At 39.4% G+C, this 24,601-nt stretch overlaps 2 protein-coding genes across 5 annotated transcripts in view; both read right to left on the bottom strand.

Annotated features, from left to right (window-relative positions):
* Shroom2 (shroom family member 2) overlaps positions 1-20,786 on the bottom strand; it is a 28,143-nt gene extending 7,357 nt beyond the window's left edge. The window contains exons 1-4 of one of the 4 annotated variants that reach the window (XM_055607404.1): positions 20,540-20,786; positions 7,631-7,840; positions 3,693-4,238; positions 2,013-2,175 (exon numbers count right to left, since the gene is read on the bottom strand). In XM_055607404.1, the coding sequence (XP_055463379.1) occupies positions 2,013-2,175; positions 3,693-4,238; positions 7,631-7,722 (801 nt within the window). In that variant the 5' untranslated portion in view covers positions 7,723-7,840; positions 20,540-20,786. Of the gene's footprint in view, positions 1-2,012; positions 2,176-3,692; positions 4,239-7,630; positions 7,841-19,979; positions 19,998-20,539 lie in introns of those variants that run through there. The other 3 variants (XM_055607405.1, XM_055607407.1, XM_055607406.1) reach the window with 3 other exon arrangements.
* The window catches only part of LOC129676898 (protein Shroom2-like), a 125,637-nt gene continuing 118,621 nt past the window's right edge, over positions 17,586-24,601 (bottom strand). The window contains exon 5 of the mRNA XM_055607414.1: positions 17,586-17,617. Coding sequence (XP_055463389.1) covers positions 17,586-17,617 — 32 coding nt within the window. The remainder of the gene's footprint in view (positions 17,618-24,601) is intronic.

Below are 24,601 nucleotides of genomic sequence, written 5' to 3'. Positions count from 1 at the left end.
TATCTATCTATCTATCTATCTATCTATCTATCTATCTATCTATCTATCTATCTATTATTTAGTTATTTAGTTATTTGAGAGGGGAATTGGGATGCTGCTTAGGGGTAGAGTGTTTTACCCCAAGAGGAGGTAGAGGATGGCCAAATTAATGTTTACTATCTAAAAATGTAAGTCTGGCTGGGTGTGTTATGTAGGTATGTAATCTCAGTACCCAGGAGGCTGAAGCAGGAAGACAGCAAGTTAGAGGCCAGCCTGGACTACCATAGCAAGTTGTAAGTCAGTCTGGGCTAAAATAAATAAATATTAAAAAATATACAAGCTTTGTGATTCACTCAGACCCAAAGCAGTCACTTTTAGTACCACAGTATCCCAGTACCTACTGCCTCTCAGAGAAAATAGAGCATTATACAGACAAATGTAGGTGAGATCATTTTTTTAAACTGTTTTTTTTTGGGGGGGGGTGGCATTTCTGAGACAGGGACTTGCTATGTCGTTCTCACTGGTGTACAGATGGCTATATATTCAAGACTGACCTTGAACTTGTGTCATTCTCTTCCTTCTTCCTCCTAAATGCTAGGATTAGAGATGTGTCACACCTGGATTTAAAAAATATTTTGATATACTTTGTGGGGTAGGATGGCAGAGAACGAATCTAGAGCCTAATACATGCTAGGTAATCATTCGGCTAATAGGCTATGTCTTTGGCTAGTATGCACTTCTCTATGAAATAACAAAGTCTAAGTGTAAAGAAAGCAGTTGTGTGTGTATATACAGTGTGGACGAAATTAAAATGCTTCAAATTCTATGACTTCTGTTTTATGAGGAAAAAACTGAAAGTGTTTATGTTTTTTAAAATGTGGACATGTGACTAGAATAAAATACATCATACTCTAATTCAAAGTTTCTAAGAAACTAAACACCTATCTCCCTATCTAATTCTCAGAATCCAAAAATTTATCATTTTTTATACTCATTCTATAACATTTCTAACATAATTAAAATCAATCTGTGCTATCTTTCAAATCACCAGATTGGCAGCAATAGATTTCTGTTCCTTGCAGTGACTTCCATGGGTGCTATATAACATGACCCTGAGTTAATTTCCAACTTTCTTTCCTAGTTCACGAAGCTGAAACCTTTCCTTCTGCTCCTTCTCCCAAAGACCACCAACCTCCCACAATAGGGCATCTACACGTGCTTCACCTTTTCCTCATACAGTACACATTTCTGGGTCTCTACATTCACTCTATTCCAACTGATTTGATACCTGATGTAGTATAGCAAGGGTTGGCAAACTTTTCCCATTAAGGGCTAGAGAGGAGATATTCTACTCCATGTAGGCTACATGGTCATTGACAGTCAATATGTAAACAAATGGATGTAGCTGTGTTTCAATAAAACCTATTTCCAAACATGGGCAGTGAGTAAGGTTACCAAGCCTATTCTAGACATCTTTGTGTTTGTGTGTGGTGGCCAAACATAATTCCTATAAGAACACAAGGTCCTTTACAGAGAGCTCTTTTCTCTAGTGTGCCTACAGTTGGATCCTCAATGGCTTTGTAGAAGGGTTAGAACAGGATTAAGCTGGACCATGTCTTGCATGAAAAGCAAGCAAAAATGCCCTCAGAGATGCTGTGCAGAAAGGTTCCCACTGGGGTGACAAATGAGTGGTCTTACTGCCTTTCACTGATGCAGCACACAATTTTGAAGAAAGGATTGTTTGTTTTTATTTTATTTATGAAGAAGGATCTTATTGTGACACCCAGGCTGTACTTGAACTTATCATGCAGCATATGCTTGACTTGAACTTGTCACCCTCCTACTTCAGCTTTCTTAGTGCTGGGATTACAAGGTGTTCATCAGCATGCTCAGCAAGTAGGGGATTTTGTTTGTATAAGGGAAAGTCTTGCTGTTTCCCCCAGGCAGGCCTTAAATGATTCTCTTGCCTCAGCCATCTTAGTAGCTGTGTGTTGGCACTACTGGGTTGAGGTCAGACTTGTTTTCCTCCTTACCTTCTTAATGGACAGGTCATGGTCCAAGTCACCCCCTGAATACTCCTCAGGCTCCTGTAGGTCCTTCATCTTGATAAGCAGTTCCGCCTTGGGGGCTGATGTGCTGTAATAGGTAGAATTGGTGGCCAAGGACACAACCCCTAGCACACCGGGGTCCTGTTTCCTAGGTAAAGAGGGCAGAATTTTAATCAGCTGTGACACATGCACACTCTTTAAACCTAGAACCTGGATTATGACAAATGGCACTGACAGAAAAGTACAAGAGCCAGGGAGATGAGAAAAGAAGGTTAAGCCCAAGATATTTTTTAAAACGACTAATATAGGATTCACACACTGTTATTCATTGCTGCTGTTGTTTTTTAGTAGTAGTTTGGAAACTGTGGGCCTTCCTTGCCAGGCAAGTGCTCTCATACCCAGTTGTGTGTGTGTGTGTGTGTGTGTGTGTGTGTGTGTGTGTGTGGTGTTGGTGTGTTGGGCTAGCTTATGCTCTGTTGCATCTTGAGAAAAACCTCTGGGTTCTATATACTAGATACATGTCTCTAGATATAGCAAAGAAAACTGTCTTCAGACACTGTCAAATGGTCACATGTCTCTCATAGAAGCAAAACTGCTTTTCCTATCCCATCAAAGATTTGGATTAAACCCAAGGCTTTATATATTGTAGGTGATGCATCCTCAGTTCCTAGGTAACTAAAATTTAAACAAGTAAACAAACAAACAAAAAAAAATCTCTAATTAAAGAAAATGCCGTTCAATATAACATCCTTAGACTAAAGGCAGGCTTTGTAATGTGCTTCAAAAGTAGGCGAAAGTCAGGTAGACAAAAGACACACAAATTGAATATAAAGGTTACATGATAACTGAATATATCGACCTAAGATAAATAGCCAAGTGTAGTGGCATACATGTGCAGTATCACCTCTCAGGAATCTAAGGCAGGAAGATTTTTGAGTTCAAAGCCAGTCCAAACTTGTCTCAAAACAAAATAACTTAAAATAACTTGTAACTTAGTGATTATAAACTTGCTTAGTACATATAAGGACCTGGGTTCTATTTAAACATTATCAAGATGGGGATGGGACGGAGACAGCCATGTGTGGGAACAATCCTATAAACCTAGCATTCAGGAAGCTGAGGTAGGAGGATCAAGTTGAAGGGAGTGGTTGGCCAGGCATATTATATGCATATTGAATACAGAGGTTAGATGATGGACACAAGACAGGTTGAGTAGGTGAACAGTTAGCCTCATATCAACAGAGGGTTTTTCAGGGTCAACATTAACAGTATCTGGGGCCGTCTCATACACTATAAAATCTTAGTAATCTTTCCACTAGATGTCAGGAGTACTCCATTCTCCAGTGTGTTAGACAAAACTGGAGAGGGCGTATGGGTACTGCCATAACCATGTCAGCTATAAGCTAAAGACATTAGCTTCTTCAGTCGGCATCATCTTGCCTCTGCTAAGTCCCAAGAAACCACATCCGGGTATGGTGATTTTAAACCTTACCAAACAGTGCTAAGTACTGGGGACTCCAAGGAAAACCAGAAACAGTCATGAATAGCAATAAATCCCTAAGTCCCTTCTTTCACTTCTAAGCCTATGAGATAAGGACTGAGAAAAAAAAAAAAAAAACAAAAACCTGAGAAACCAGCATCCCATGGTGTGTGCTGGCTACTCACTTGTCCTCTGTGACTCTGAGTGAAGGGACTTTGGGGAGCAGCTTTCTCCGTTGCTGAGCTTCCTCCAGGAGGTACTCATCTTTGGGAAAAATTCCCTCCATCAGATCCATGGTGGTTTTGATCTTCACACTGGGGTCCAAGATGTCAGCCAATGATTTGTCCTTTCCCACAATCTCCCTGGCTAATTCTTCAGACTTCAAGTCATCCATGGTTTTCTCCTTGGCCTTCCCATAGTTGAGGAATGGAGGAGAGAAACAGGTATCTCTGACAGGAGGTGCAGAGGTACTAGGTGGTTGTGGCTCTGGGGGGCGGGCTCTATGTGGGGCTTCCACCTCCTGTCGTGTGTACACACAGAAGCGGGAGTAACACTGCTCGGATGTACTCAGTGTCTTGATCTGGTCCCTCTCCAGCCCACTGGGCAGTGCAGGCAGCTCGGCTGGGCATGCAAGACTCTGGCGGCTCTCCTTCTCAGGCTGGCTTTCTGAGTGCACTATTTTTATGGGTACCATCTTCACAGTAGTGTTGTTGTCCATCACCCGCTCAATTCTGCAATGACAAGAGCTGACCGCTGAAAACTTGACATATAGACTCCTACCCATGATTCACACAGGGATTTTCACACAAAGACCCACTGTCAACCAGCCAAATAGAAAGACAAGGCAGAGGATAGAAATTGTCCTCATCTGACCCCTCACATGGTCTCTGGATGCCTAACAGTCCAACTCAAACTCTGCCACACATAGGCATTGGAAGGAGAGATCCTGAATGAAATGGGACCTGTTTAATAATCATTTGTTTTCTTATGAAATTGGGCATTGAACCTAAGGACTTAGACTGGGAAGACACAAGAGCTACGGCTATACTCTTGATTCTTGTTTTTTTTCTGAGGACAATGCAAATCCATCAAGCCCCATTTATAAATTCTCCCTTTGTTAGAAAAAAAACATCAATGGACAGAATTACCACATGTGTAAAAGTAGGTTGTTGCATACCAGCAGGTGTCTGGCTGTCTTCCATGTCCCTGGAAGACTTCTACTGAGAGTTGCTGTGTTTAGAATTATTGCTGAGCACCTCCATCCATGTGTCCCACTCTGGGGCACTGCATCCTATGTTCCATGTGTCGCCTACATACAGCTGATACCTGAAGCTACCCTGTGAGGGACAGATACCCTGCTGTACAACTGAAACTCACTTATTCTATATTAGTCTCAGAGACTCACCCAAGGCAAACATGGTTTAAAAACTACAAGTTTCTACCTAGACATAGTAACTCATTCCTGTCATCCTAGCAAAAAGGGAGGCCGAGGCAGGAGAATTGCTGAGTTTGTGGTCAGTCTGTGATAAATAACAAAAACATACAAACATACACACCACCACCACCACCACCACCACCAACAACAACAACAAGTTGTTTCATAGACTCAAACAGGTCTTGAGTCCCAATGTAAGATACTCTGTTTCACTATGAAGCCCGTTGTATTCACTGTAGTTTTAGTGACTTGAGAAGCTATAGACACTCTAAGCTGAATGGCGTGTGAAAATGTTATACAGTTTGTCTACCACATGGGTCACTTTATTGCTTTTCCTATTACTATGATAACGTGTATGTGCACCCAAATTCCTAGGTTGATTTATTTTGAGAGAATTTCTCACTATGTAGACCATGCTGGCCTCAAACTCACAGAGATCTGCCAGCCTTTGCCTTCCAGTCTCTAGAATCAAGAACAAGCCATGTCTGTTGTTTCTAAGCTACTTAGACTGTGGGGTTCTATTAAAGCAGAAACTACCAGACTAGGGCACCTTCTCTCCGGATCTGTAACAGTGCTACCAATTTAAAGATGATTAAAGAATAGTATTTATGACATCACACACAGCTGAGGCACACATAAAGCTGTGGATTAAACATCATCATTGGAGACTGGGTTGGCTGGGATTATTAACATTACACAAGCTACAGTACTATGGGAAGAGAGAACCTCAGCTGGAAAATGCTTCCATCAGATTGGCTTATAGGCAAGTCTGTGGAGCAGACTTGATTAATGTGTGATGTGGGAGGGCCCAGAGCACTTTAACAGGAGGTCCTGGATTGTATAAGAAAGCATGCTAAGCACGCCATGGAGAGCACGCCAATAAGCAGTGTTCCCCCAAGGTCTCTCTTGTTTCTGTTCCTACTCTGACTTCCTTTAATGGTAAGCTATGAGGTGAAAGAGACCCTTTCCTCTCCAAGTTGTGTTTAGTCATGGTGTTTATTATAGCAGTAGAAACCTAACAAGACAGAAATGTAATAACCATATCAGTGATGCCCTTTTACACTTTTTTATTGTTTGAGAATATTATACATGCTTATATTTTCATCAAATCCACTCCACATTCCTCAACTATTCCTTCCCAATTTTAAGTTGTCTTGTTGTTGTTGTTTTGTCTTTTAAACCTCTGAGTCCACTTAGTACTGTTAGTATGTGCATGGGTGTAGGATTATCTATGGGAGCATGGGTAGCAAAGGGCCACATCTTGAATGAAAACTGACTCTCTCTTTCCTACCAGCCACTGATTGCCAAAGCTTCTCAGATAGTGAGTACAACTCCGTGAACCTCTTCTCCATCCTTGCTGCCATTCATCTGGTTTGATCTTGTGCATTCAGTCAAGGCTCTGTGAGTTCACTGAATAACTACCCTGTCCTGTCTGGAAATCAGTTTCATTGTAGTCATTCACTACCTCTGCCTCTTAAAAGCTTTCCAGCCACTCTTCGACAATGATCCTTTAACTTTGGAAAGAGAAGATGTGATTCTGGTGTCCCATTTAAGGTTGAAAACTTAGAAGTTTCATATTCTCTGCATGCTGGAAAGTTGTGGATCTATATATTAACTGCCATCTATTACAAAAGCTTTTCTGATGAGGGATAGGAGATAAGTACTTAAGGGAAAGTTTAATGCTATGTACACTTAGAAGAAAGATAGTAGTTGGTTCTCTCCTATAGTCTATGACCTACCCAGCTATGGGTTCTTGGCACTGTTAACAGTAGCAGATGTAAGTTCCATTTCCATTAAGTTACTACCTTAATATTCCTGTCACTATTGGACCAGTAGGCATATCTTGACAGTTTGTTATTATAATCCCCAGAGTTCAAATGTATTGATAAATGTATTGATTGGTAAATGTATTGATTACTTTACTCCCCTTGTATCTTCCATTACACCATCTAGCACTCTAGCTAGCAAGTGGGGATGAAGCTTTAAGGTCATTAAGAACTTGTTTTCTCCATGTATTATGACTCAAGTATGTGGTATCTTCAGCAAAAAGGTCTTGCCATGAAGTTCTGGAAGGTAACAAAGAGCAATAACAACCTGTTATGGTTGAAGTATATGAGACCTCATAACTTGAGACCAATAACTTGGAAAGAGTTAACCCACAACACTATGCTTTTTATCTAAGTTATTCAAGAGTTTAAGAAGCTAAGGATATAGCTCAGTTGATAGAGTCCTTGGGTATCTTAGCCCTTCGGATTTTAGAGGTAATAGGATAAGGAGTACAAAGACAGTTTAGGTTACTTAGTCTAGGATACATAGTGAGTTCAAGACCAACCTTGGTTATATATCATGATCCTGTCTCAAAAGAATGAGGGAAGGAGTATTTTAAATACTATGAAAATACTGGACATTACTTAACTTACCTAAAGATTTTATACTTAGGTTAAATCTGATTTTGATCACTGGCAAAACATGCTTAGTCTGCATATGTCACAGAGTAAGGCAAATGAAAATGTATTCAGCCCAAACAAAGGGGCTCACCGTGTCACCAAATTACAAATGGTCATTTGAGTCATGTCACATTTTCTACTATCAAATTTTACTCCAGCTTTTAAAGCTGTAGCAAGTTCCAGCAACAAACACTGAAGTCTTCATGACATAAATACATGGTATACTTTCATAGGACAATACCTTGCTGAGTTGTCTTCATGGATAAGCAGGGGAGGCTTGTCTGTCAGCTTCTGTGGGGCAAACTGAGGTGAAGGAGAACGAGAAGTTTCCATGGCTGATGTCTGCAGGCGTTGACACTTGGAAGAGAGCTGGGCTTCTGGTTGAGAGAAAGTTGTGTCCTCATTCACATGTTGGTTGTCTTGTGGCTTGGCACTGCTAAGCACAGAAAGACTGAGAAAGGGACAGGTGAATCTCTCTCTCTCTCTCTCTCTTTCTCTCTCTCTCTCTCTCTCTCTCTCTCTCTCTCACGGGCTCAGTAAATGATGTTGGTAAGTACTTGTTGGGGACAACCAGGTGAGAGTCTGCAGGTGTACTGTCTAGGCCCTAGTATTTCCTGGGCTCAAGATTAGGCAGTGAAAGTCTCTAAGACGGGGTTGCCTCCTTAGGGTGCAGGGACATGCTCATAGGCCACAAAATGTGTGGGTAGGGGTGAAGGGGAACCATGGACTTGGGGTCCTGAATCTGTCAGTGTGTTCTCCTTTGAATACATATATTTTCAAGATAAGAGTCCCAGCTCAGTCCAGGCCCTCCTGTGGAGTTCTGTGTCTTCCTGGGAGTGGGACAATTCAGACAATATGGAATTGCCTGTGAGTTCTGTCTGATTCAGTAGATCCTACAATGTACTCAGGCTGGCTTGCTGACACTGGGCATTTGCTTGTAGAGAAGACAACAGAATAAAAAATTAGGGAAAAATTCCAATGAGGATCTTTTCTCTTGGATCACTTTAAGGACTCCACATTTTCCAATACTTGTGCCCACTGCCACTTGTAATGTGGTAACAATCTGTAACAGATGTTATATGTTAGGCTATATGTAAAACATGTTATGTATGGAACATGAGGCATTGATGACACATACACATAGATCTGCTATAGACACACATGTATATACCAACTACATTTCTGTAATTATATACAAAAATAGGCCTTTCTAAGAAGGGCCAAGAGTCAATTCAGTCATAAAAACCTTAAAATCAGACATGAGAAATGAGAAAAACAACAACTCCTTATTTGTGGAAACAGCTATGACTTAGAGAGTTTCCACTTAAACTATCATATCACATAAACATGCATGTATACACACAGTCATGCCCATGATACATATATAGAAATTGGTCTGGATGTATTTTTATCCATGCCATTATCAAGGCCTATGGGATGACCACTAGCAAACTTCCAACAATTCAGAATGCAGTGTCTCTGCCAACATACCACACCAAACCAAGCCCAAGGAGAAAAACAAACCTCTGATTTAAGGAAAAGAGCAATTCTCAGTCTAAAATTGACTTCTGAGCTGGGTGTAATCCCAGTGTTTGGAAGGCCACAGCAGGAGGATTGCATCTAGTTAAAAGTCAGCAGGGGCTACAAAGTTGAGTTGTTTAAAAAAAACAATCTGCTGATTTTTGAGGTAGAGAATATAGAGCTCACTAGCTGAATACTTGAATACATATTAATGTGCAAGGCCCTAAGTTTGATTCATGGGTTGGAGGTTGAGGGTGCGACTAGGATCACACCACCAAATAGATAGATAGATAGATAGATAGATAGATAGATAGATAGATAGATAGATAGATAAATAGATAAAACAAAAAACCCCTGCCACTGACACAAACAAGGACAGCATATATATATAAGTAGCAACAAGAGAATATAACCTAGTCACTGACAAGAGGAGCAGAGACCCATCCTTGTTTCCTATCCAGAGTACCTACTTCTGCTCTTGTTACAGCCTGGACTTGATGCATAATATCAGGTGGAAACTGCAGAGCTATCATGTCAGTGCCCTTCCCTGTGGATGATAGCCCTGCTGTGTCCTAGGGACAGGGGAGGGGAAGGTCCTTTCTGGAGTAACAGAGCAGAGCCCACAGCCAATGCCTCTCTGCTGCCCTAAATTCCAGCAATCAGACGGAGCTAAGCATCATTAGCATGAACCTAAAAACTGACATCCTAAAGACACAGCAACAAAAAAGGCTTAGAGGAAATTATTTCCTCTGGCAGAGAGCATGAAATCGCTGGCCTGTACACAGATTTAACATTCCTGGACAGGCTATTGACCTGGCTAAGAAACCATCCCTCAAGAGTGGGTTCATCTTAAACCATGATTTGAAAGATAGATGGAATAGCCTTTTAATTAGATAATATAATTTCCCTTGCCTGAAATACTGCTCCCTAGCGTAGTCCCTACAAGTTGCTATAAAGTTCTATAGGGTCTGCCTGCCTTAGAAGCAAGTAACTTTTCCTTTTGCAGCCACTGTTTATCTTCTCTTTTCTTTTCAGTGCTGGCCAGACTATACTTTCTTTAGTACTTTTTGACCTTTCCATTTTATTTAGGCAGACACCCTACCAACTAAGCTACGTCCCATCTTCTTTCTCACTTTGTATTCTAAAAAGCTCTCCTCATCCACACCAAGTGGTTGACCTCCATACTGGCCTAACTCATTCAGTGTGGCTCATTTTCTTTGTCTCCATTCTCCCTTTCTGCACAGCTGCTTAGGTTTACAGCTTGCCTGCCCTAAGGTTCATTTAAACTCTAATGAAATTGTCCTCAAGCTTGTGTTTGAGTCCATTCTTAAATTCTTTTATTACTGATATTTCCTAATATCACCAAGAAAACAAAACAGTTTAGGTCCTCATGAACCATCTAAGAGGGTAGACGAACTTGTGTTGTTGCTCAGGAGATTAAAGACAAGGTAGAAAACATGCTGCAACAAAACTACTAAACTTACCAGAGCAAAAAGAGAAACAAAACTCAAGAAAGTGCCATTTTTTGTTTATAGTACACAGACATTCACAGAATCATCTACTTCGAAGTTTCACTAAAATTATCTTAAGCAGAAGAGTAGATGGTTTAGCTTAACAGCTGTTTTGTTGCAAAACTCCTGTTAGTACACTTCTAGTCACAAAGCTTAGCTGTGTCTGAATTTTCACCTGAATCAGCACATATACACATTTGTTTATTCATATATATATGTATATATATATATACATACATATATATGTATAAACACACATATACATATATATGTACACACATATATACATATACATACATATATACATATACACATATAAGTATATATATACATATATACATGCATGTGTGTATGTATATACTGTACTACCAAGCTATATGAGCAGCTTAGCAATTCCTTATTTGTAATCTCCGATCTCAGATGGAAATCCCTGAGACTTACTCAGAAAATAAAGAGAACTCATACACCAGAGGTAGCTTCAGTTGCAAAGGGGGAGGGGTTGGTAAATAATGACTCAGGGCAAAAGATATGATGAGAAAACATGCCTTGAGCCACACTGGGATTCTCTCCTGGCCAGATGTCTCCCCATGTTGCTTCTTGGCTTACTACAGAAACACCCCATATAGCACTTAAAGGCTTTGTATTTGGCAGAGCGATGTATGGCCGAGCTCACTTATGCTAGCAGTTTAGTACATAATGATACACCTCGACATTTATTTTTATTCACACTACAATTGGTACCGCAATTTAGTGTGCCCTCCCCAACAATTCCCTTCTCTTTTGCTCTCTTTTGGCTTTTTCCTATTTCAAGCTTGCAGAAAAAACATTATAAAATCACCAACTGATTTTAACTGTCCAAGTTAATAAGAAATCCAGTAAATCAGGTCACAGATATACACAAGTTTAAAAAAAGGAACAAAATGTAACAATTTAGAGTTCTGTTGGGACCATAATGAAATCTGTTTTTATATATTATATAAATATATATGTATACAATTTATTTTATATATTATATATCCAAGAGATATATAATGCAGAGTCTAGTGTGTCATGTCTATGCTATGTTTGAATATAAACATACATTTATAAATAAATGTGTATTGTATATGCTATGTATGCTGTCTATGCAAATGTTTTTGTAAATGAACATGTGTCAGTGGTACCACGTGGGCCCTTAAACATGCTAGCCCTATTCCAATCTTCATGTCCCACCCTAGCATGGGACCCTAAAGTGGCCTTTATTCAGGCTCTGCTCCTTGCCAAGCACAAAGCACTTTCCACAGGTGACCTATGAGTTGTTTTCTCCAGTGCCTAAAGGCAATCCATTAGCAACAAGCAAACTTGTTGCTGCCACTCACTTTCATTCACTGTGAAGAATGTTACACACAGAGGGGTGGTACTTTTTCAAGGTGCAAACATCTAACTCCTTGCTGAAATAACCTTGAGTATGGATATTTCAGCCTAACTTAAGATTGTTTTTACTGCTCTATTTTCAAAAGATTGCTAATAGATTTTATAATTAGACTTATCAAGGATGATGACAAAAATTTCCAAACCTTTTGGGTGCAATAATGAACAAACACTATAGGGTCTTCTTTTAAAAAAAAAAAAAATCCATTTTTGGCTTTTAGTGTCAATGACACTAAAAGTGTCCAATTTTAGTGTCCAATTCATGGTCAGTTATTACTCTATCAATGGCATAGTGTCTGAGGCCTTAGTAAAATATGAGTCCCATCTCGTCTGGGGATTTTACTGGCAAATACTTTTGATCATGATCCATAGTATATCAGCTTTTTGTTAAGTAACAAGTAAATAAGCCTGAGGAAGCTTCACATTCTTTCAGATACATAGTCATCACAGGCCATACTGTACCACAAAGGGGTACACAAAGGGTTATCACTTTTCTTGTTACTGTAATAAAATACCCCATAAAACATGGACAGAAAGTTTTCTTTGGACTCCTAGTTTCAAAGGGATTTTGGTCCATCATAGCTGGGGATGGCATGGTTAAGTAGTGTGATGACACTGGGAACATATGAGGGAGGCTTTTCATCAACAATAGAAAAGTAACTAAGACACTGATGTACTTCCTCCCTTCATTTAGGCAAGATGCAAAATGCTAACATGCTTTACTATCCACAGCACACTTTTATGCATAGCAATATGGGCTGGAGAAGTAGCTTGCTGTGCAAGTATTGAGAAGCAGTAATCTCATTGCTCCTATGTTGAGGTGGGTATCAGAGACAGGAGAATCCCTAAAAGTTTGTGTGCCAGTAGCCTGGAATATGACACAGTGAAACAATAAGAGATCCTATTTTAAGCAAGGTGGAAGTTGAGGACCAATATCTAATTGCCTTCTGACCTTCACATGCATAGTGTGGCAAATACATCCATTATAAATACACACACACACACAAGCAATGACTAGGAGTAGTTCTGCACTGTGGCCCAAGAATCACATTTGAGAGCTGGCTGCCCAATTTGTTTGCAAAGTGCCCAGTTAGATCACAGAACAACTAGGCTGGAACCCAGACTCCCTGCCTTGGAAACAACCACGTTTCCATGAAGGGGAAATGTCAACATCCCACGAGTCCCACGTTCTCTCTAGTTTTACATTCACAGTTTGAATGTGGCATCCAGGATGTACATCTCCTCTGGGTAAGGATATAAACAAGTGATTTGGGAAAGAGTAGACATATTCATCATTAATCACAGATAGCTAGTCTGCCCTACAGCTTAGAGGGTTGTACCAGTTAGATCTTGTGTAGAAGTCAAGCAGCTAGGACACAGAACACCCAAGCCATTCCATATACAATTTTCCCAGGTGAGTCCCTGGTATCTCCCACATTCTTGATAATTCTTAGAAGTTACATAAATGTCTTGTTTAAGTACAAGCGGGAGGCTCTTCCATCAACAAAGCATCTCACACCTGTCAAATGAAGTGGGAAATGAGATAGTGTAATACGGCACCAGAGACCCAAAGAGGCAATTAGTTAACCAACTGACCAATCAACACAGGCACAAAGCTCATCAAAAACATTTAAAAAGCATGAGCATTTAAGAATAATGGTACCAGTTACATTCTTAGAAACGCCAATTAAACATCAGACTTCCTAGAGCACATGTAGCTGTAGAGTAAGGACTGTCTGATTATTCTCTGACTCCCCAATTTTTGGGCATGAAAACAACAGGGTCAAGCATCTCTTATTTCAAATGTTTGAAGGAAGAAGTATTTCAATTTAGAACTAAAAGACTTTTGTACTATTTGCACACACACACACACACACACACACACACAATCACATACACACATGTGAGAAATACCTAGGCAATGGAACTTAATTATAAACATGAATACAATAATGCTAACTTATGCCATGCACTTGTATTTATAGATACACATTTACATTTTACATGTTCCATATAAATAGCTGAAAAATTTTAATATACTATTTTTTTGTAAACCTGCATTTTTGACTGCAATCCTTCACAGCATAATTTGAGACTAAATGTAGATATTTGTCTCTTGTGATATTACATGGGCACAGAGTTTCTGATTCAAGAGAATTTCAGATTTCGGGCTTGTGGACTAGGGATGATCAGCTTGTTCATTCCAAAATAACAGGCATATTATGTTAATGATGACAAGGAAGAGAATTATTTCTCCAAGTTTTGTTCAAACTCTTGGATCTTTTCATTTAGCAGATTTCTTATGTTTTTCTTTGGGGATTTGGAGGAGATTTTTTTTAAGACAGGGTCTAACTATGCAGCTAAGATAGCTTGGTCTCATACTTTTGATATAGCTCAGACGAGCTTGTCTGAACTTCTTGAGTAGTGGGGATAGCAGACATACACTACCATGCCCAGTCTTCAAACTCTTGCTGGCTGTTCTTTGGGGAGAACACAAGCCCAGAAGCATCCTGACTTTGGTGATGTGTTTACTACAATGCCTAAAGGCTAAAGCTTTACTCTTTCTATGCCAGCCTGTGTTTTTCATGCCATATGGGAAAAGCAATTACTTTAGAAGACCAAATGAGTTTTATTTCTTCAATATCTTCACAGATGAATAAAAAGATTTCCAGTTTCCTTGGGATTTCCTTTTAGCTCACAGAGACTCAGATACCAAGTAGTAATGAAGTTGAATTAGATAAGCTGATAAATCATTTGTGGTTAAACAGGTTTTGGAGAAGATAGACTGAAAAAGAATTTTCACTAACATATGATGCAACCCAAATTAACACACACTGACATTTTTTTTTTTTTTACTATCAGTAATTTTTTCCAGTATTTTTTTTACTATCTAGTATTTTTTAATTTTAATTTTTACTTTTTCACAATTTATTCATTATATATCCTGATTGAAGTGTCCTCCCTCAACTCCTCCCACCCTTTCTCCTCTTCTTCTTTATCCCCTTTCTCTAGTCCACTGATGGAGGCAGTCTTCCTCCCCTACTATCTGATCCTTGCCTATCAAGTCTCATTAGGATTGCCTGGATCCTCTTCCTCTATGCGGCAATCAGAGTTCATGGCAGAGACGGCGGCCCCCTGCTCCCCTTACTCAAGAACCCACATAGAGACAGAGCTGCCAATCGGCTATATCTGAGCAGGGGGTCTAATTTTTAACGGGGGTATTTTGGGCTGGGGAAATACCTGCTGTGCAAACATGAAGACTCAAGTGTGTATCACCAGCATCTATAGAAAAGCTTTGTGTGGTGGTATGTGTGTGTAACCCCAGTGCTAAGGGAAAGGTTGGAGACAAGTGGATCTTGTGAAGCTCATCAGCCAGCCAGACTAACCATGTCAATAAACTTTAGGTTAAGAAACTGTCTCAAAAATAAGGTGGAGAGTGACCAAGAAAGACATTGACATAGATGTCTGAACATGATTCATGTGTGCCCCCCACCAGGCACAGAAATATATATATGCAAGCATACACACACACACAAACACACACACACACACACACACACACACACACACACACACACAAATCAGCCTGTATTTGAAGATTATAGTTTATAGCTGCTGCTCAAGTATCCTATTGAACTATCTATGCTTTTAAAACATGCATTCTGAGAATCAGTCAGAAGGCCTGGCGATGGGTTGAATACTGAAGGATGACATGCCTCCAAATCTATTTCAAAAAGCAGACTTTCAAGCAATTTGGATGGTAAGAAAACATTAAGAATCTGTTTTGCAAAACATTCCTTCCCAAATTCCTTCTCTCCCACTTTTCTACCCACTACATCTGGGTATCAAAAGCTATATTCCTGACATTTTAATTCTTGGCTCTGTATGTCCTTTCCAAAGGAAATAATCATTATTTATAAAAATGGTGACTATAAATGTTCCCTGGCACCAAGCCTGGAGGATCTACCCATGTTCTTCCAGTCAGAACGACTTTCCGAGCCAGACTATCTCTTCAAAATGACATACCTTCAAAATGAAGTCTGTGGAACTCCACTTAGGTAAAGCAACACTGCCCCAGATAAAACTGAAAAGAGGTCAGGAAAGGTTTTTTTTGTTGTTGTTGTTTTGTTTGGTTTCATATTTTAAGTGTTTTAAACTTCATCACACTCTCCACCACATAAACTCTTCTGTCCCCTCTCCTGGCATTCTCATATGCATACTAATCCTCTCTTTATCCCTCCCTTTCTTTTCTTTTCTTGAGGCAGGATCTCAGGTGTTTCAGGCGGGGCCTTGAGTTAACTATATAGTCAAAGAAAGCCTGGACTTCTGTTTCTTTCCTGCTTCTACCTCCTGAATGCTGGAATTAAGGTATGCACCACAATGCTAAGTTTATGCAGTACTGGGGATTGAAAGAAGGGCTTTTTGGATGCTAAGTAAGCACTTTACCAATTGGGGAATATCACTAGCCTTAACATACTCCTTTATATCCTTCTTAGTGTTTATAAAAATGAGTACTTATACACACTTGTTTGTTGTTATTACTTCTCCTTTAACAACACTAGAAACTGCAAGTACCTAGGGCCTTAGGCCTGTGAGACAAGCACTCTATCACTGAGCTAGAATTCTAACCTACTTTTTATTTTCACATAAACTGTCCAACCTGGACTTAAACTTGGATCTTCCTGCCTTAGTCTCCCAGGTAGCTTGGCAGATTAAAATCTTGGCAGCACCAGGCCAGCCCACTTATGATTTTAAAATTTTAGTATATGCCTTGCTATGTGGAACAAGGCTTAGTAAACTAGAAATTTTAATCCTTGATTTAGCATGTCCCATTCATTAATAAAAAAATATAGACAGTAAGTTGCTGGTGTGCAGCATGGTTTATACACAAAGTCTGATTAGAATATACCACTCTAGAACAATTTTGTCCTACTGCATGAAAACTTGCCCCCAGATACTGTAAGATCTATTGGGGGGACAGACAAGGGCTGGAAAGATGGCTCAGTGGTTCAGAGTACTTTTTTTTCCACACACAGGTCCAAGATTGAATTCCCAGCCTCCACATGGTGGTTCACAACCATCTGTAACCATATACATGCATGCAGGCAAAACACACGCACACACACATTTTTTTTTTTTTTAAGAAAATGGGGAAAGAAAAAAAGGAGGCAGACAAATCTAAGATTTGTCATGCCATCTTAGGTCATAGGTTGTAGCAAGATCAGTTGGAGACCTACCATTTGAGTGAGAAGGAGGGGTATATATCTAATGACATCCTACATGTAACATACCTGTTTATCTTAATTTAATATCAAAGAACCAGGAACATCCCTGTAGCCAGGGTCTGTTTTGCTTACTTGTAGTATATTGGAAAATTATGTGAAGAAAACAGACCAGGGTTATTCAGTGTCAACCATGGAGGTGATGACTAAAAGTTACAGTAATCAGATCAAGCTGAATCCTTGTACTTCTCTTCCTTTTTTTTTTTTTCTTTATTTCTTTATTTTAGACAGTATCTCAATAGGGAGCTCACTCAGGCATTGAACTCAGGGTCCTCTTACCTTAGCAACAACAAATGTTAGGACCCCAAAAATCTCTAAAGTCCTCAGCAAAGCAGATTAATTTACCAAATACTTTGCAGACTAAGAACATGACAGAGTACAAAGGACATATGACTCTCCTCTACTACTTGAACACACTAGCCTACTGCAAATAGTCAGGAAGCCCTACCAGAAAAAAGCAACTTGCTCTAGGCTAGGATTTAGACTCATCTTCTGAATTTCCTCCTACAATGCAACATAACACATTAGTCTGAAAACCCTGGTTTTCATCCTTAGTCACGTTGTCTTCTTTGTAAAGCATTATAGACTATTTCAGAATTAACAGAACTATGGCTGGTTGCATATAAAGCCATACAAATAGTAACTGAATACCAGCAACAATAAATAGTTGCTAGATGCTGGTGGCCACCAAAATACAGAACTGGTAACACTGAGTCAGCAAGTATGGGCCATAACAAGAGGATTCAACTCATGTATTACAGTAATAATCTAATCCTAATAATCAGTTGTAAATGTTTGAAAAGTACACACCTCACTGCATGGATGTATTGTAACCTAAATGACAATGATTAAGAAAGGTCCACTTTCAATAGAAATGTGAATAGTAATGAACAAAAAAAGAAAAATAACAAATAAAAAAGGCCAATAAATATACAAAAAGATTGCCTTTCCCCAACCTCAGAAAATGCATGTTAAAAGTGGGTTACTTAATAAACCACAGAATTCTGAGTTAATGTTTGATATTGGCAAAGTTATGAGAGAAATAAGACTTCCTAGGCTGCTGGTGAGTGAGGCACGAATAGCAAGGATACACTTCACAGGTACACAAAGTGATGCCTCCTAAATATGTATCTACCATGCCTTAAGACAATCCACACATAAGTGCATTACTTTCTTTAGTACAATATGTTTACTAAACTCTTATTTGTAATTGTGAATGGCTAGAAGTAGCTTTAAATGTGTACAGTATAAGACAAATTTCTTACATTTTAGGATACCAGGCATAGTACATATACAAGTTATTTATATTTTTCAAAGGCAGTTTCCATACACTATGTGGAGAATGACTGCCTATGTAAAACATATATTTGCATTGAAACAAGATTTCTAAGCAAACACACCTCCATGTTCTATAGTGGAATTACTGAGTGAGAGAATTAAGGATAGTTTTAAATTTCTTTCTTTTTAAAAATTTTTAACATTAATTTGAGCTATCTCCCCACCCTATCTAACAATTATTTTTTTTAAAAAGAGGGGGTGGTGAAAATGGGTGAATAATTAAATGGATCCTTGACATCCAGAAATGTCTACAATTTACATGATGATCTGACTACTAACTTGCTCTAGCAGAAGCCAGCTAAAACCTCTAGTGTCCAAGGAAGGGGAAAGATGGGTAGCTCAAAGTAGACATAAAATGCTAGCGACTTCCTATAGCTTTCCAACGATGATCATCACATATACATACATACATGCATGCACACACACACACAAATATAAAATAGTAAAGAGCCATACAAAAGTATTTTTAAAAGGCCACATAAATTACTACTTTCTCCAACCTCCAGCATCCAAAGTCAGACTTTGGGGGAGTGGCCAGTCTGTGCAAAGCATGCAGCAGTTAACAGGCATTTACTAAGTCATTTGTCAATGCAGCTGGGTAGCAGATGCTTTCTACAACCCATCTCGTTGACACTTGTGATTATTTCCAGAACATTGAAAACAAACAAACAAACTACCTTTGTGTATGCTTGAATAAGAATGCCTCTGTAAAGTTTCTCCTTAAGATAGAGGTGTATGTGTGTGTACGGGATGTATATATATATATATAAAGTATTTTCTGCTATATATAAAGTATACATACATGTCCCCCTTTCTACTACAAATGCAATGCTTTCCATGACAAAATGATAAAAAAAAAACCTTATATCAGAAAATATGCCAACCATTTAAATTTGTACCTGCATTTTATGCTTAAATTATTTTCCATTCATTTTATAAATGTAGTCAGTAGGCAGCCAGCAAGCTGTTTAGTTATTAAGGCTACCAGATTTTAGAAAACCTTTCCTTAATTTGCCTTTTCTCTTGTTCTTTTCTTTTTTTTTGCCTCTGCACTGGCACAATCAATGCCTAAATATGCAACTCAAGATGACACCTACCCCCATGAGTCAGTGGATAGAGACTCAGATAGTACGCGTATGTGTATCCAGAGATAGCTATGCAGCAATTTCCCTGTGAAAATGGCATTCCTTCCACACATGAGAAAGCTTCCTTGCTTGCAGCAAAGGCAATTCATCATTTAGCAACAAACAATAACTTTAGCCCAATAACATTTAGCCCAAACAATAACTTGCATTTTTAAACACAATGTAAGAGGCAGAATGGAAAATGCAAACACATTCAAAGAAAGAGCACTATCATAATCAAAACAAATTAGAAGAACTAAAAATGTTAAAAACCATAGAGATTCATTTTCTCCTTGAAGATTTTTTTCACTGCAGTTATCAAGCTATGTGGACCGTTCATATGACCAGGCATGCACACCTGGTTTTACCACCCCCACGCCCCAATTTGGATTTGGCTAACTCACCATTTTCTTTCAGTGTCTCCAGAGTGAGAATGCCTGTATTTTATGGATACTAAAAAAGAAACAGCAATGCAGACAGGTCTTCACAGATTCAGGCATTCTTGTACCAACATACTTGGGTCACCCATGTGCAGAACTCATACAGAGTAATTTTTCCATACAGCAAGGGCTATCAGTCCCACCAGTTAGGGAGGACAGCTTTCTGTTCCAATGTGCTTTCAGCTAGCTGTAAAAACGAAGGCTGCAAAAACTGCATGTACCCTTAGACAAGCATGCAGGATGGGTAAACATGTGTACATGCTTGCAGAGCACTCCAGTCAGAATCTGAACCCTGATTTACATGATTTTTCATTTTTGGACAGAACAATAAACAATGAGAATGTTTGCAGATCTTGCCAGATCAGACACATGCCATTGTGAGCTAACAAACAACCTGCCCTTTAAGACCGTAGAACAAAAGAGGCATTGGGAACTACACCCCCCTCACAAAAAGCACAAGTGATTTTTAAAACAGTTCCCCTCAGGCATAAGATGCTCTGAGAAGGAGCACTGGAGTCTCTTACCTGCATCCCTGCTTGCTGCTGTAGACTGTGGCTCATTCAGTCTGCAAAGGCAGCTAAGTGCTTCAGGGACCCAGAGCCTGTCTCTGCCACCGCAGAATCCTGCTGCCTACAGCATTGTGGAGTCACGAAGGCATGCTGGCAACAGCTGGAATATCAGAGCCTGCCGCCTTATGATATACAAGTTTATGCAGGCTCTGTCAACTCCAGAACCCAGTATATCTGGCCTCGGGGAATGTTCCTAACACTTCCCATGATCAAGCTTTAAGAGGCTTCTCCTTTTAAAATCCCTATCAGGCACGAGGGTGGAGAGGCGTTTTTTTTTTTTTTTTTTTTTTTTTTCTATTTTTTAAAAATAGAAAATATAGAAGAACCTAAGGATGTCATTCATGAATTCTACTTAAGAATGTTCAGCACTGCTATCACAGGCAATACACAGTCCACCTCTACAACCACAATGGAGTTAAAGAAGACAATCAATAGCCTATTTTATGTCTGGATATTCTTATGGTGATTACACACTCATTAGGAATGTAATCCATCAACTCACAAACCAAGTGTTTCAGACCTTTTCCTGTGTGCAAGGGCACAGGGCAAGAAGACAAAGCAACCAGGCTGATGCAGACTCACTTAATTCATCACATCACAATGACTTGAATTTAAAGACCCTGTACTCCACCTCCACTCTGAGCACAGCCCCCCCCCCCCAACCTCAGTGCAATGGTCCTGAAAAGAAATTTCCCCCTCACAGATTTTCTTCACAGCTCTTTCCCACCTAGACAACCCTTAATTTATGAGTTCTGGGTTTAGCCACCAGGACTTTTGTTTCCACCGAGCTCTTCTCAATGCACAACTATTATTTCAGACTCCAGCTCATTTCACCAAATAATATGCTATTTTCCAGCCTCCAGTACAGTATACTGCTAATCTATTATCACTATATCCATTAAGCATTTAATTTATTAGCATATATTTACTTTTACAGCATCAAGGGTTTTAGTCTTACATTTTCATACGTTAAAATCAGAGTTAGTTTGCTTATACACTCTATCTTCCTTTGCCCTCCATGTTATCCTTCCTCTTCCCAAATACTAATCTTTTTATTATTTTCATGTCATATACATATACACGTGTGTATATATTTAATTTAGATTCCACATGAAAAAAAAAAACATGTTTGTTTTTCCTGACCTAGCATATTGTTCTTAACATAATGATCTCCAGATTCATTACTTCCCAGCAAATAACATAATTTCATTTTCTTTTGTGATCAAATAATACACATGGATACAGTTACCAGCCTACATTTTTATTTACTGTTTATGGGACACCCAAGCCAATTTAATAACCTCTTATTGTGAACAGTGTTTCAGTGGCTATGTAGGAGTCTCTGTGGTATACTAATTTGGACTCCACTAAAAAAGTAAATCTGAGAGAAAGGGTTACAAGAGGTTAAGTCCATGTGGCCTGATACAAACACAGTCAAGATTTGAAACTATATTTTGATTTTAAAGCCCACACTCTTTACAGTGTTTTTCATGTTGACATAGTACTTTCTGTATATTCTCATATACAGTGATGTCACCTCCCTCCCTTCCTCTCCTAAGGGGCTTGTAAATGTTAAGGTATTAATTATTACACCAATTGAATATATCCCTAATGACGAACATTTCAATTTCAAATGAAAAAAATAATTATAGATTACTACTTAGCAATTAAAAACATGGAAATCATGAAATCTGCAGGCAAATGGTGGGACCTAAAAAAGATCATCCTGAGTGAGGTATCCCAGAAGCAGAAAGACATACATGGTATATACTCAGTATAAGTGGACATTAGGTTTACAGATTTTAGTATGATTATCCTACATTATATGTATAATACCCACTTATAAGTGAGTATATACCATGTGTGTCTTTCTGCTTCTGGGATACCGCACTCAGGATGATCTTTTCTAGTTCCCTACATTTGCCTGCAAATTTTACAATTTCCTTGTTTTTAATTGCTAAGTAGTATTCCATTGTATAAAGATAGCACAATTTCTGTATCCAAAGGGACATCTGGGTTGTTTCCAGCTTCTGGCTATTACAAATAAAGCTGCTACAAACATGGTTGAGCAAATGTCCTTGTTGTATACTTGATCATATTTTATGAATACTCTTAAGGAAGCTAAGCAAGAATGAGGACCCTGGGTAAGATGCTCAATCCTCATTCGGAAAGGCAAATGTGATAGACATCGTAAGAGGGAGAAAACAGGGAACAGGACAGGAGCCCTACCACAAAGGGCCTCTGAAAGACTCTAGCCAGCAGGGTATTAAAGCAGATGCTGAGAATCATAGCCAAACTTTGGGCAGAGTGCAGGGAATCTTATGAAAGAAGCGGGAGATAGAAAGACCTGGAGGGAACAGGAGCTACACAAGAAGAGCAACAGAACCAAAAAATCTGGGCACAGGGGTCTTTTTTGAGACTGATACTCCAACTAAGGAGTATATCCTAGAACGCCTGCAGAGATATAGCCCATGGCAGCTCAGCCTCCAAGTGACTTGTCTAGTAAGGGGAACAGAGGCTGTCTCTGATGTGAACTCAGTGGCTGGCTCTTTGATCACCTCCCCCATGAGTGTGTGTGGGGGGGGAGGCAGGGGGGAGGAGCCTTAACAGGCCACAGAGGAAGACAATGCACCCAGTACTGATGAGTCCTGATAGGCTAGGGTCAGATGAAAGGGGAGGAGGACTTCCCCTTTCAGTCGACTGGGGGAGGGGCAGTGGAGGAGAAGGATGGAGGGTAGGATTGGGAGGGGATGAGGGAGGGGTCTACAGCTGAGATACAAAATGAATAAATTGTAATAAATAAAAAAATGCTGGGGGGATGATATGATAGTATATATGAGCGACCCCAAGAATTCAACCAGAGAACTCCTCCAGCTGATAAACACCTTCAGCAAAGTGGCAGGATACAAAATCAACTCAAAAAAATCAGAAGCCCTCCTGTATACCAAAGACAAAATGGCCAAGAAAGAAATTAGGGAAACAACACCCTTCACAATAGCCACTAACTACATAAAGTACCTTGGGGTGACACTAACCAAGCAAGTGAAAGACCTGTTTGAGAAAAACTTCAAGTCTCTGAAGAAAGAAACTGAAGAAGATCTCAGAAGATGGAAAGATCTCCCATGCTCATGGATTGGTAGGATTAACATTGTGAAAATGGCCATCCTGCCAAAAGCAATCTACAGATTCAATGCAATTCCCATCAAAATACCAACTCAATTCTTTACAGACCTTGAAAAAAAGATTCTCAGCTTCATATGGAGAAACAAAAAACCCAGAATCTCCAAAACAATCCTGTACAACAACAGATCATCTGGAGGTATCTCCATCCCCGATCTCAAGTTGTACTACAGAGCAATAGTAATAAAAACTGCATGGTATTTGCATAAAAACAGAAAGGAGGATCAATGGAACCGCATAGAAGACCCAGAAATAAACCCACACACCTATGAATACTCAATTTTTGACAAAGAAGCCAAAACCATTCAATGGAAAAAAGACAGCATCTTCAACAAATGGTGCTGGTCCAACTGGATGTCCACATGCAGAAAAATGAAAAGAGATTTATATTTATCACCCTGCACAAAACTAAAGTCCAAGTGGATCAAAGACCTCAACATAAAACCAGATACTCTAAATCTGTTAGAAGAAAAAGTGGGGAAGAGCCTAGAACTCATTGGCACAGGAGACAACTTCCTGAACAGAACACCAACAGCACAGGCTCTAAGAGCAACAATCAATAAATGGGACCTCATGAAACTGAAAAGCTTCTGTAAAGCAAAGGACACTGTCATCAAAACAAAACGACTGCCTACAGATTGGGAAAGAATCTTCACTAACCCTTTATCTGACAGAGGACTCATATCCAGTATATACAAAGAACTAAAGAAGCTGAAAAGCACCAAACCAAGTAATCCAATTAAAAAATGGGGAACAGAGCTAAACAAAGAATTCTCTGTAGAGGAATATGGAATGGCAGAGAAACATTTAAAGAAATGCTCAACCTCATTAGCCATC

This window comes from Psammomys obesus, unplaced genomic scaffold (genome assembly GCF_907164565.1).
Source record: "Psammomys obesus unplaced genomic scaffold, mPsaObe1.curated_primary_1811, whole genome shotgun sequence".
NCBI classification, from domain to species: Eukaryota; Metazoa; Chordata; class Mammalia; order Rodentia; family Muridae; genus Psammomys; species Psammomys obesus.
The sequence above is the reverse complement of the archived record's forward strand: the minus strand, read 5'-3'. Positions and strand labels throughout refer to the sequence as shown.